Genomic DNA, 12,778 nt, shown 5'->3' on the forward strand with positions numbered 1-12,778 from the left:
CCTGAGCCAAAGTCAGCCACTTAAGCCACTAAGCCATCTAAGATACCCTGAGAGTTCTGGACTTTTTAGTGTAGACCCTTGCCCACCCATTTGTATCTGTGTTAAGGTGGATTTACAGCAAGTTTCTAAAGAGAATTTGGGTCTTGCTCTCTATCACTGCTTATGTCTAGATAGGGATAGTCTTAAAATCAAGCAAATGTCCTTGGTAGGTTCCATTGTATTCACAGGTTCTCAGCCCTATCTCCATCTCCATTGCCTATTTTAAGGCCTATAGGTCTGTATTTAAAAGGCATCATAAGAGAGCTATATTTTGGATTTTTGTCAGAGTTCAGACTCAATCTTATTATCTCCTGTTATTTATCAAAATTTGCCTGAGATAAGTGTTTAGGGAGAATTGCTTAAATAATACAAGGACTCTGTTCTTACAGATGAAATTCGCTACCTAATTAAGCCAGACTGGTAGAGAGCTGGGTATCGAGACTGCATTGTACCTGACCCCTAATAAAATTGCATTTATTAAATTATACTGATACCTTCATCTTATAGTAGGGCTGTCATTAGAAGCTATCCTATTTGGATCTGTTGTCAAAGTAATTTGTTATTCCATTATATGTTTTTCTTTCTTTATGAGGTTCCAGTAAACAAATTCCTAACCAGTTTTGGATTCTCCTAAGCATTGGTAGGTATGTAGTTAACTGCCCCTGTGAATGGCTTACCTAACTAGATTTCATGTTCATATCATTTGGAAACCTTAGAGTCGAATATAAGGATCTCTTGTAGAAAATGTGTATGTCATTGTGGCATGCAGTTTTCTGTTTCTAGTTCTGACTTATGCTCTCTAGCCATTGATGCATTTTTGTAAGCTACGCTAAGTCCTTTTCTAGAACTAGGGCAGAGTATAAGTAGACAATCAGATATTTCTGATTGTAGATTTTTTTGTACAAGGACTAGTATAAAATCTTTAATAAGAACCGTTTTTATTGTGCTTATTATGTACCAGGCATTCTAGTAAGGACTTTACACATTAAGTTAATCTCAGTAATGGTTGATATTGTTATTCCTATTATAGATGAGGAAACTGAGAGAGAATTAGGACCAGTTAGTATGGGGCAGAGTGAGGAATCAACCCCGGGTAGCCTGGCTCCAGAGTCTTTGCCCTTATCTACCATGCTGTGCTGCTGCTCTAGCCTGAAGGTCAGGGATGATTTTGAGACTACACCTTCCCTGCTTTCCCTCTCTGAAACACTATTGTGCGTAAGCCAGTACATACAAGCTAACTTAGTGGTTTTAAGATCATTGTGGGTGATTATTTTCATATTTGGTTATAATTATTAAGCAGTTTTTCTAGCCTAGCTTTTTCTGTCCAGTTAATGAGATCTGAGAAGTTAGCATAAAAGAACAACACATTTGTATATAAGTGTTTACCATTGGAAGAGTTTTCTTTGTTTTATGCCCCCCCCCGGCCCCCCAAGTTTGTGAAATAAGAACCTAATACTTATGGCTTGTACCAATTTCAGTTGAAGGCAGTGTGATCTTGTGTTAATTAAGTTTGTTTATTTATTTTTTTAAGTTTATTTTGAGAGAGACAAAGCGTGAGTGGGGGAGGGGCAGGGGAGTGAGAATCCTAGGCATGATTGAACTCCTGCTATCAGTGCAGAGCCTGATGTGGGGGTTAAGCTCACAAACTGTGAGATCATGAACAGAGCTGAAGTCAGATACTTAAACAACTGAGCCACCCAGGTCCCCTAAGTTGTGTTAATTTGAATTGGGTGGTGGGGTTCTATTTCTGGTACATTTATGGTTCAAGACACGCCTGAGCAAATTTCATTTTAATACTGCTCCTTTCCCATTTCAACAGTAGAGTTAATTAATACTTTTTGTTTTTACCTATGATGATAATTCAGTGAAGTAATGTGAAATATTTATGCTTCTAACCTTACTTTTATTAATAAAAATTTTTTTATGTTTGTTTATTTTTGAGAGAGACAGAGCACAAGTGAGGGAGAGGCAGAAAGAGGGAGACACAGAAATCAAAACAGGCTCCAGGCTCTGAGCTATTAGTACAGAGCACAGAGCCTTATGTGGGACTCGAACTCACGAACCATGAAATCAGAAGTCAGCCGAAGTCATACACTCAACTGACTGAGCCACCCAGGCGCCTCTGTGCTTGTAACTTTAAATAAAATGACGATTAATTAGAAATATTATTTCTAATGTAGGGGAAAAGGAAATGAACCCTTGAATCCAAGGTTTCATTTCAAAGGTATGTCTTCTCTGCTTTGGTAGTTATAGAGGAATCAGTTAAGAATACACACAGAAGTGTCCAGACTTTAATAATTACCCTGTAGAGCGTATGAAAGAAAAATTAAGATGAAGACTTCTCTATCTATGAACTAGAGAACACCATTATCAAAATCACCTGTGCTGGACATGTAAATTCCTGGGCCTGATCTTGACATAATGAAAATCTCTTGTGAGGTGGCCCTAGTATCTGGCACTGAGTGACTTTCCTGGTGTGTTGTAATGTTGATGTGTAATACAGTTTTCTGTTTTAGAGCATGTCTGGTAAGAATAATTTTGGAAGCTCTCAAGTTTTCTAGAAATGTACTATTTTTCCAGGGCACCTGGGTGGCTGAGTCAGTTAAGCATCAGACTTCGGCCCAGGTCATGTTCTCATGGTTCATGAGTTTGAGCCCTGCATCGGGCTCTGTGCTGACAGCTCAGAGCCTGGAACCTGCTTCAGATTCTATGTCTGTCTCTCTCAAAAATAAACATTAAGAAAAGAAAGCAGTCACACATCTGGTAATACAAAAATGTGGTACACACACACAACTCACACGCAAGAATGTTATTCAGCCATGAGAAAGAAGGAAATCCTCTGGTTTGTAACATGAATGGATCCCTAAGGGCATTATGCTAAGGAAGATAAGTCAGGCAAAGAAAGCAAATACTGTTGGTATCACTTATATGTGCAATATAAAAAAAAAGCCAAATTCATAGAAACAGGGTAGAATGGTGGTTACCAGGGTCTGGGTGGTGATGGGGCATGGGGAGATAGTGGTCAAAAGATACAAGCCTATAGTTAGAAGATGGGTAAGTTCTAGGGATCTAATGTACAGCATAATGATTATAGTTAATACTGTGTTATTGAAAGTTGTACTTGAAAGTTGCTAAGAGAGTAGGTCCTAAATGTTCTCACTACAAGAAAGAAATGGTAATTAAGTGACATGATGAATATGTCAGTTAATGCTACAGTGGTAATTATTTTGCAGTATATTAAATGTACCAAACAACACATTGTACATCTTAAATTTAAATAATGTTGTATGTCAGTTGTATCTCAATAAAGATGGGAAAAACATTAAAGAAGAAATAAAAAAAGAAATTGACTAGTTTCCCAGATCCTGGCAAGGAACTAGGGGGCTAACAGAAAAGCAGATCCAAAACAAATTTTCTGAGTCACCAAACATCAAGTGGCACCTTAAAATCATAAAGATTTCTATTTTTATGTCACATGTCTTGACTGGGCCTGATTTATTGTGGAGGCGGCCTCCATGTGACTAGTGAGGCAGTGATGACCAGCGTACAGTAGGCCTAAGACATCAGCCCTCACAACAGCAGTGTTCAAACGGTAGAGATCCTTGCCTGTTCTTTAACTTCAGGTTTTGGAAAATTTGCATTCATTTCTCACAGGATATTTTTAAAGCGTGTGTCTATTAAGATTTACAGTGTGTATACCCTTTAATCCACTGATTCTATATGCAGCATTTTGCTCTATTGCAGTGTTTTGAATTTGTGAGGGACAGGAGGACTCTAAACTTTTATTATAGATGTACGTAGTTTTGTGAATCTCCACAGGAGTTATTTATTTATTTATTTATTTATTTATTTATTTTGCCATTTGTTAAGTATGTGCATAATAGAGGAGAGAAATAATTCGAAGTAAAAAGTATTCTATTTTCATCCATTAAATTGTATTATGAAGTTTAATATTTCAACAATATTACTAATCTACAAAGACAGAAGACTGAATTTTTCTGGTCAAGTGATGTGCAGTATTCATTTATATATCAACAAAAGCTGTGGTGGGGATTGCTTTCCTGACCTGAAACTTGAGAAACTGGTAGTCTATTATTTTAAAAAATCAACTTGTTTCTGGTGCCTAGGTGGCTCAGTCAGTTAAAGCATCAGACTTCAGTTCAAGTCATGATCTCACGGTTCGGTTTGTGAGTTCAAGCCTCACATTAGGCTTTCTGCTGTCAGTGGGGAGCCCGCTTCTGATCCTCTGTCTCCCTCTCTGCCCCTCCCCAGCTCATGCATGCATGGACGCTCTCTCTCTTAAAAATAAACACTAAAAAAAAGTCAACTTGTTTATGTTTTGTAATGTTCAAACTTTGTTTCCAAATAAAATAAGGAGGTTTCAGCATGCTATTTATAAACCAATTACCCAGCTTCTCAAAAACAAAACAGTCAATTCATGTAAATTGAATATTATCACTGTTTCTTTTTTTTAACCCTGGCATTTCAAATACTACAAACATTTTATATGCTGTGTAACATGAACCTATGAACGTGATCAAGATTCTCTTGAGTTATATTTACCATTTTGATATTCTATTAACTGACTTGCCATATCTCAGTGTTCTTGATGCTTTTTTAAATTTTTGTTTTTGAGAGAGAGACAGAGACTGAGTAGGCAGGAGAGGGGCAGAGAGAGGGAGACACAATCTAAAACAGGCTCCAGGCTCTGAGCTGTTAGCATAGAGCCCAATGCAGTGCTCAAACTCAAACTGTGAGATCATGACCTGAGCCACCTGGGCACCCTTATGCTTTTTTGTTTTTAACCATTGGTCCACTCTGGGTGCAAATTAAACAATACATGACTAAGAAAAACCATATGAAATCATGTAGTCAGAACCATCGGGGTCACTGCGAGGGTTTATTAAGCTGGATGTTAGTGCTTTAAGTGGCAAAATCATGAACCAATTTATCTGCCTTCCTAGAAACTCACATGGAAGCCCTCAAATTGGCCTAGTTTTGAAGAAAATATTTTTGTATGTGTGTTTTAAGTAAAGATACTAAAACAGGGACTTATTGTTGGGGCACTAAAACAGCTGGAACGCCAGCATATGGACATACTCTGAGAAGTCCGCTTTGTAATGTTCACATAAATGAATGCATGAATGGCAGGAAGGAGGGAGAAAGAGGCAACAATCTAAATGTCCACTGACAGGGCACTAGTAAATAATGATGCAGTGCTGTATATACAGGGGAAATTTGCAAGTGTATAGAAAGCGCCTTGCAGAGAAGTATATATAATGTGAAGTTGGTTGTATATAAAATGAATGTATGTATACTTGGGAGCTCCGTGGAAGGACACATAATCACACTGTTAATATGGCTATCCTAGGGATGTAGAGTTAAAGTGGGGAAGGGTTGGATGTTTGGGGAGACTTAAAATTTTATTTATTTTAATTAAAAAATATTTTTTAAAAGGTTTTGTTTTTATGCACCTAGTGTAGGGCTTGAACGCACAATCCCGTCGTCAAGAGTCATGTGCTCTACCAACTGAGCCAGCTAGGCACCCTGGAGACTTATTATTATCATTATTTTATTTATTTAGAGACTTATTTTTATATTACAATTTTTTTTTTTTTTTGAGAGAGAGCAAGTGCGAGTAGAGGAGAGTGAGAAAGAGAAAGAATCCCAAGTAGGCTTCACACCCAGGGTGGAGCCCGACAGGGATTAATCCCATGACCTTGGGATCATGACCTGAGCAGAAATCAAGAGTCAGACACTCAACAGACAGCCTCGCAGGCACTCCAATATATTACAGACTTCTAATTGTGATGTGGCATTGATGAATTTTTATTAGCTATGAGTATGAATAAAATCATTTAAAAACTACCACAGAAAAAACAAGACCATTAAATTAAAATGTCACCCCTTTGGGAAGCATTTAGTTCCATTATCTTCTTAACAGTTGTTTATTATTTTAGATAATAGTACCTCTCATACTATATTGTAATAATTAGTACTCTGGACTTACTAAAGTCAGGCACTGTGTGTTGTCATCTCTTTATTTCCAGGGCCTAGCCAGTGTCTCCATAGGAGATACTTAATAAATGTTTGAATGAAGAAAGAAGGTATGGGTGAAGTATTTTTAAGATCTGTTTAATGAATAATCCTGCCTATGTTTGTTTATAGCAGTTAAAAAGCATTTGGGGGGAGGGGGGGCAGTGCCCAAATAGCTCAGTCAGTTAAGTGGTCAACTTTGGCTCAGGTCATGATTTTCTGGTTTGTGAGTTTGAGCCCTGCATTGGGCTCTGTGCTGACATCTCAGAGCCTAGAACCTGCTTTGGGATTCTGTGTCTCTCTCCCACCCTCCCTCTCTCTCTGCCCCTCCACTGCTCATATGCACACACCCTCATGCGCGTTCTCGCTAGCTCTCTCAAAAATAAACAAACATTAAAAACATTTTTTAAAGCATTATTTTGATGTTCCAACGTCATCTCAAGGAGTTAATTTCTATCAGATTAAACTTCTATTTTCCTTTTCCCAATTTTCAATGAATTTTAATCTTAGGACTAACCTATTTCAAGTTATATTTAAATTCTTTGGAACATTAGAGATGATAGAATTATTATATTAAAACTGTATTGAGTTTAAATACCTTAACAGCCAACTTTATAAATCACTACAGCTTTGCCTTGATATAAATCGGACAAGTTTGGTTTCTGTATGGAGAAAAATTCCATTTATACCTTCTTGCTCTTGCCTTTCATTAGGATTCTGATAATCCTGACCTTCGAGACCGGGGCTATATTTATTGGCGCCTTCTCTCAACGGACCCTGTCACAGCCAAAGAAGTAGTCTTGTCTGAGAAGCCACTGATCTCGGAGGAGACAGATCTTATTGAGCCAACTCTGCTGGATGAGCTAATATGCCACATTGGGTCTTTGGCCTCGGTATACCATAAACCTCCCAATGCTTTTGTGGAAGGAAGTCATGGAATCCATCGCAAACACTTGCCAATACATCATGGGAGGTAAGCAGGTGAACTCGGTTTTGAGTGACAGTAACTCTTTAGATAAAGTTGGTCTTTCTCATATTTTTATAGCCTAGAAAAGAGCTTGCTATGCATTTTGCAAATTTATTATAATGCCCCAGGGGCTCCATCTAAATACCAGTGACCACATACATTATAGGTGAAAGGCTCTTCTGTGTTCTGATCTGAGAAGTAGGTAAGATAACAGCTTTAGAAAATGGTGAAGACCTTTTTTTTTTTTTTTTTTTTAGTCTATTTATTTTGAGAGAGACAGCATGAGTAGGGGAGGGGAAGAGAGAAAGAATCCCAAGCAGGTTCTGCATTGTCAGCACAGAGCCCAGTGCGGGCTATGAATTCAGGAAACTGTGAGATCATGGCCAAAATCAAGAGGCGGGTTCTTTAGTATATTCGCTGCCGAAGCAAGCACAAGAGGAGAGTTCCCTAAATTCCTTCCTTCTACTGGCTTTGGGCTCTGTTCTTTTTCTAGCACCTTAAGGTATAAGGTTAGATTTGGGATTTTTCTTGCTTTTTGAGGTAGGCCTATATTACTGTAATATTCCCTTTTAGAACAGCTTTTGGTACATCCCAAAGATTTGGGGATACAATATGAAAACAACTATGTTTTCATTTTCATTTGTCTCCTTGTTTTTGATTTCCTCTCTGATTAGTTGGTTAACCCATTCATTGTTTAGGAGCATGTTATTTAGCCTCTGTGTATTTATGTTCTTTCCAGCTTGTTTTCTTGTGATTGATTTCTAGTTTTATACCATTGTGGTCAGAAAACATGCGTGATACGATTTCAGTTTTTTGAATTTATGAGATTTGTTTTGTGGCCTAACATATCTGTTCTGGAGAACATTTGACAAAAATGTGTATTCTCCTGTTTTGGTATGTTCTGAGTGGGATGTTCTGCATGTATCTGTTAAAAAGCCTTCCGTCCTATGTGTCATTCAAAGCTGCTGATTGATTTTCTGGATGATTTCTGGATGACCTAAGTAGGGTGTTGTTTTCTGCTATTATTGAACTACTGTCAGTTTCTCTCTTGATATCTATTAATAGTTGCTTTATGTATTTAGGTGCTTCTATGTTAGGTACATAAATATTTTCAATTGTTATATCCTCTTGTTGGATACTTTCCAAGTCTATTTTGTCCAGTGTAAGTATTGCTCCCTCATCTTTCTTTTTGCTTCCATTTGCATGGTAAATGTTTTTGCATCCCTTCATTTTCAGTCTGCACATCATTAGGTCTGAAGTGAGTCCCTTAATGGGCAGCATATAGGTGGCTCTTGCTTTTTTATCCTTTCAACCACCCTGTGCACAGTTTTTTGATTAGGTCATTTACACAGAGTTGGGTGCAGCAGTGCTGTTCTAAGAGGGAAGACTATATTATAGCAACACCTTCCTGAGACCTAACTCAGGAAGTAAGTAAAATCTCTACCTAACCTTACACCTAAAAGAGCTAGGGAAAAAAACAAAGCTGGTAGAAAGAAGGAAATAGTAAAGATTAGAACCAAAAGAAAGGAAATAGAGACTAAAAAAAAACCAAACAAGCAATAGAATAGATCCAGGAAACTAGGTGTTGGTTCTTTGAAAAAAATCAATAAAATTGGTAAATATTTAGTCAGACTCCTCAAGAAAAGGATGAAAAAAGACTCAAATCAGAAGTGAAAGAGAAATAACTGATACCACAGAAATAAAAAGCATTAAAAGAGAATGAAAAATTATATATAGCAGATTGGACAACCTAGAAGAAATGTATGTTTCCTAGAAATCTGTAACCTTCTAAACTGAATGAGGAAGAAATAGAAAGCTTAAACAGACCTCTTACTAGCAATGGAATTGAATCAGTAATCAAAAAATTCCCAAAAAACAAAAATCCAGAATCAGATGGATTCACAGGTAAATTCTATCAAATAGTTAATACTTATTCTTCTTAAATTATTCCAAAAAATAGAAGAGGAAGGAAGGCTTCCAAATTCACTCCATAAGGCCAGCATTACTCTGGTACCAAAACCAGATGAAGACACTACAGAATAAGAAAACTACAGGTCAATATCTCTAATGAATGTAGATTAAACATCTTCAACAACATATTAGCAGACTGAACCCAACAATACATTAAAAAAAGATTCACCTTGATCAAATGGGATTTTTTCCAGGGATACAAGCATAGTTCAGTATTCACAACTTAACGAACATAATGCATCATATTAACAAGAGAAAGGATAAAAACCATATGGTCACCTCACCAGACACAGAAGAAGCATTTGAGAACGTACAATATCCATTCATGACAAAAACTCTCAACAAAATAGGTTTAGAGGGAACATACCTCAACGTAAAGGCCATATATGAAAAACCTGTAACTAACATCATACTCAGTGGTGAAAAACAAAGCTTTTCCTTTAAGATTAGGAACAAGACAAGGATGTCCACTCTCTCACTTTTCTGGCTGTAGCAGTCAGACAAGAAAAAGAAAGAAAAGGCATCCAAATTGGTAAGGAAGAAGTAAAACTTGCAGTATTTGCAACTAACATACTATATGTAGAAAACGCTAAAGACCCCACCAAAAAACTACTAGACCTAATAAATGGACTCAGTAAAATTGTAGGATGTAAAATTAATATATAGAAATCTGTTGCATTTCTGTACACTGATATGTAAGTGGCAGAAAGATAAATTAAGACCGTACCATTTAGGGGCGCCTGGGTGGCTCAGTCGGTTAAGCTTCCGACTTTGGCTTAGGTCATGATCTCACAGTTTGTGGGTTCAAGCCCCGCGTCGGGCTCTGTGCTGACAGCTAGCTCAGAGCCTGGATCCTGTTTCAGATTCTGTATCTCCCTCTCCTTCTGACCCTCCCCTTCTCATGCTATCAGAAAAAAAAAAAAAAAAAAGACAGTACCCTTTACAATTGTACCAAACCATAAAATACCTACACATAAACTTAACCAAGGAGGTAAAAGACGTGTACTCTGGAAACTATAAAATTCTGATGAAAGAAATTAAGGACAGCACAAACAGAAAGATATTCCATGCTCTTGGATTTGAAGAACCCATATTATTAAAATGTCCATACTACCCAGAGCAATATACAGATTTAATGCAATCCCTGTCAAAATACCAACTGCATTTTTTACAGAACTAGAACAAAGAATCCTAAAATATGTATGGAATCACAAAAGCCAAAACACTCTTGAAAAATAAGAACAAACCTGGAGGTACATAATTCCAGATTTAAAAATATACTACAAAGCTGTAGTAATCAGATAGTATGGCATTGGCACAAAAATAGACAAATAGATCAATGGAACAGGTTAGATGGTCCAGTAATTCCCTATTGGGTATTTACCCAAAGAAAATGAAAACACTAATTCAAAAAGATACATGCACCCCTATGTTTATTGCAGCATTATTTACAATAGCCATGATATGGAAGCAACCTAAGTGTCCATCCATAGATGAATGGATAAAGAAGATGTGGTATATATACACTATGGAATAATACTCAGCTATACAAAAGATTGAAATCTTGCAGTTTGCAACAACATGGATGGACCTAGAAGGTATAATGCTAAGTAAAATAAGTTACTCAGAGAAAGACAAATACCCTATGATTTCCATATATGGAATTTAAGAAACCACATATGGCAGGGGAATAGGTAAAATAAAAGGATTAAGAGTATGCTTGATGAGCAATGGGTTAATGTATAGAATTGTTGAATCATTATATTGTATACCTAAAACTAATACAACACTGTATGTTAATTACACTTGAATTAAAAAAAAAATAACAGCCTAGATTCACTGTAGACATAGTTTTTCAATTACCTGTACCTTTTTTTTTTTTTTTTTTACAAAATTGATCATAATAGCAAGGGAATTCTGTTATGAACAGGTTCTCTGGTAACATGGAACTCTTGCTTTTTACTGATCTCAAAATTTTAATTTAATAAATTCTTAGAATGGATATATTGGAATTTTTTCAGAATCTCTTTCCTTCCTTCATCATAATAAACTTTAAACCTAAGTTTGATCCCAAAGTGATTAGAGTAATTAATGTGTGTCTTGTACTATTTTCTAATACATATTGCTGTTTAAGTGGTTCAGAGTAACCACTTTGTGTAGGGTTTATTGTTTTACAAATTAGGGTAGTCAACGTTTTCAGCTCTGTTTAAACTGTGGGCACAGATAAACAAAAAGGAAAGGTCAGTATCCAAGCAAATGTTTATTAATATTCATTAGTCTTTACTTGAGTTGACTCTCTGGTTTTAGGGCAGTTGCTGTGATTTTCACCCAGAGGAGTTGTGGCTTAGTAAGGATTAGGCCTTGTAACAGTAGGCCGTTTCGCCTGTAGGCAAACATACTTAACCTTCTCTAGATGTGATCATTTGACTTTTAAGTACATCCATCTCCTAGTCTGTTCTTTAAGTTTGGATAATAAATAGGGATTTTGTTTTTAACTTGCCTCTGTAACCATATTTATATGCCATTTAAATTACCTGTCTCCTGGTAACTTTTGACTCTTGGATGGGGAAAGTGAAACAAATCAACAAATAAAAACAACCATTTCTAGAACACAACCAATATTTAAACTATAAAAAGAAACACAATCTCTTACATAAAGTTTTTATCTGATTAATAGTCCTTAATTTCTTATCTTCACAATTCCTTATGTGGTTGCTTTTTAGATAATTTTTTGGTCCATTTGTGCTTGTATTGTCTTTTTAAAGGAAACACAAATGCATAAAAATCCCTTTTGAAATAAATAAGGATGATATATTGCTACAAATGGCATATCCATATTAGTACTAACATTACCTAGCTCTCTTCTGCATTATACAGTTAAGAAATGATATGCCTCTGAAATGAATTACAGCTATGCTGTAAAACCTTATCCTGCTTATTCTAGAGATCTGAAAATGGTTACTTAACGAAATCTTTTAAAAATCACTTGGAAAAGGGAAAAGTGCTTTTTTTTTTTTTTTTAACGTTTTATTTATTTTTGAGAGAGAGAGACAGAGTGAGCAGGGAGGGTCAGAGAGAGAGGGAGACACAGAATCTGAAGCAGGCTCCAGGCTCTGAGCTAGCTGCCAGCACAGCTGGACTCGTGGGCTCAAACCCATGAGTCGAGTCGTGAGATCATGACTTGAGCCGAAGTAGGATGCCCAACCTACTGAGCCACCCAGGCACCTGGGAAAAGTGCTTTTGAGTTGGGTATTGCTTACTAAAACTTGGGTTCTTTGTGGGGGTCGGTGTGCAATGGTAAATAGTAGTCTAATTTAGAAAAATCTCATCTTTTAAAAATATTGCTTTGGCAACAGTTATGCAGTTATTTCCCAGGAGTTTAAGATGGGAAACATTTTCACATTAACTTTCTTGTGTTTGTCATTTAGAAAGAATGTATAATGATTTACCATTTCTTGTAGAAACTATGGGAGCATTTACTTCTTTTCATTTAACGCACTTTACCTTCTCATGGAAGGAAAAATATGTGCGTTGTTACCTGTTCTGCCTTCTATTTAGAGGTACTGATAAAAACAATATGACAGAATACTTCTTAAATGGCACATGTCATAAGATGATAGAATTTCATGTTCAGAGAATATCTTTTATAGAGATTTCATAGATTTCTTGGCAGGTGTATATGAAATTGCTTCCCTTTTTGACTTCCTTATTAATTTTTGGCTATATTTGCACCTCTTCCTCCAATCTAGATACTTCTTATCTTGG

The 12,778-nt window shown here is 36.5% G+C and overlaps 1 protein-coding gene across 2 annotated transcripts in view; it reads left to right on the forward strand.

Moving 5' to 3' along the window:
• The window catches only part of AP2B1 (adaptor related protein complex 2 subunit beta 1), a 128,421-nt gene that overhangs the window by 51,775 nt on the left and 63,868 nt on the right, over positions 1-12,778 (forward strand). For both annotated transcript variants that reach the window (XM_039222627.1, XM_039222628.1), the window contains exon 13: positions 6,789-7,048. In XM_039222627.1, coding sequence (XP_039078558.1) covers positions 6,789-7,048 — 260 coding nt within the window. The remainder of the gene's footprint in view (positions 1-6,788; positions 7,049-12,778) is intronic.

Source organism: Hyaena hyaena, unplaced genomic scaffold (assembly GCF_003009895.1).
Source record: "Hyaena hyaena isolate Hyena2069 unplaced genomic scaffold, ASM300989v1 scaffold_1167, whole genome shotgun sequence".
NCBI lineage: Eukaryota > Metazoa > Chordata > Mammalia > Carnivora > Hyaenidae > Hyaena > Hyaena hyaena.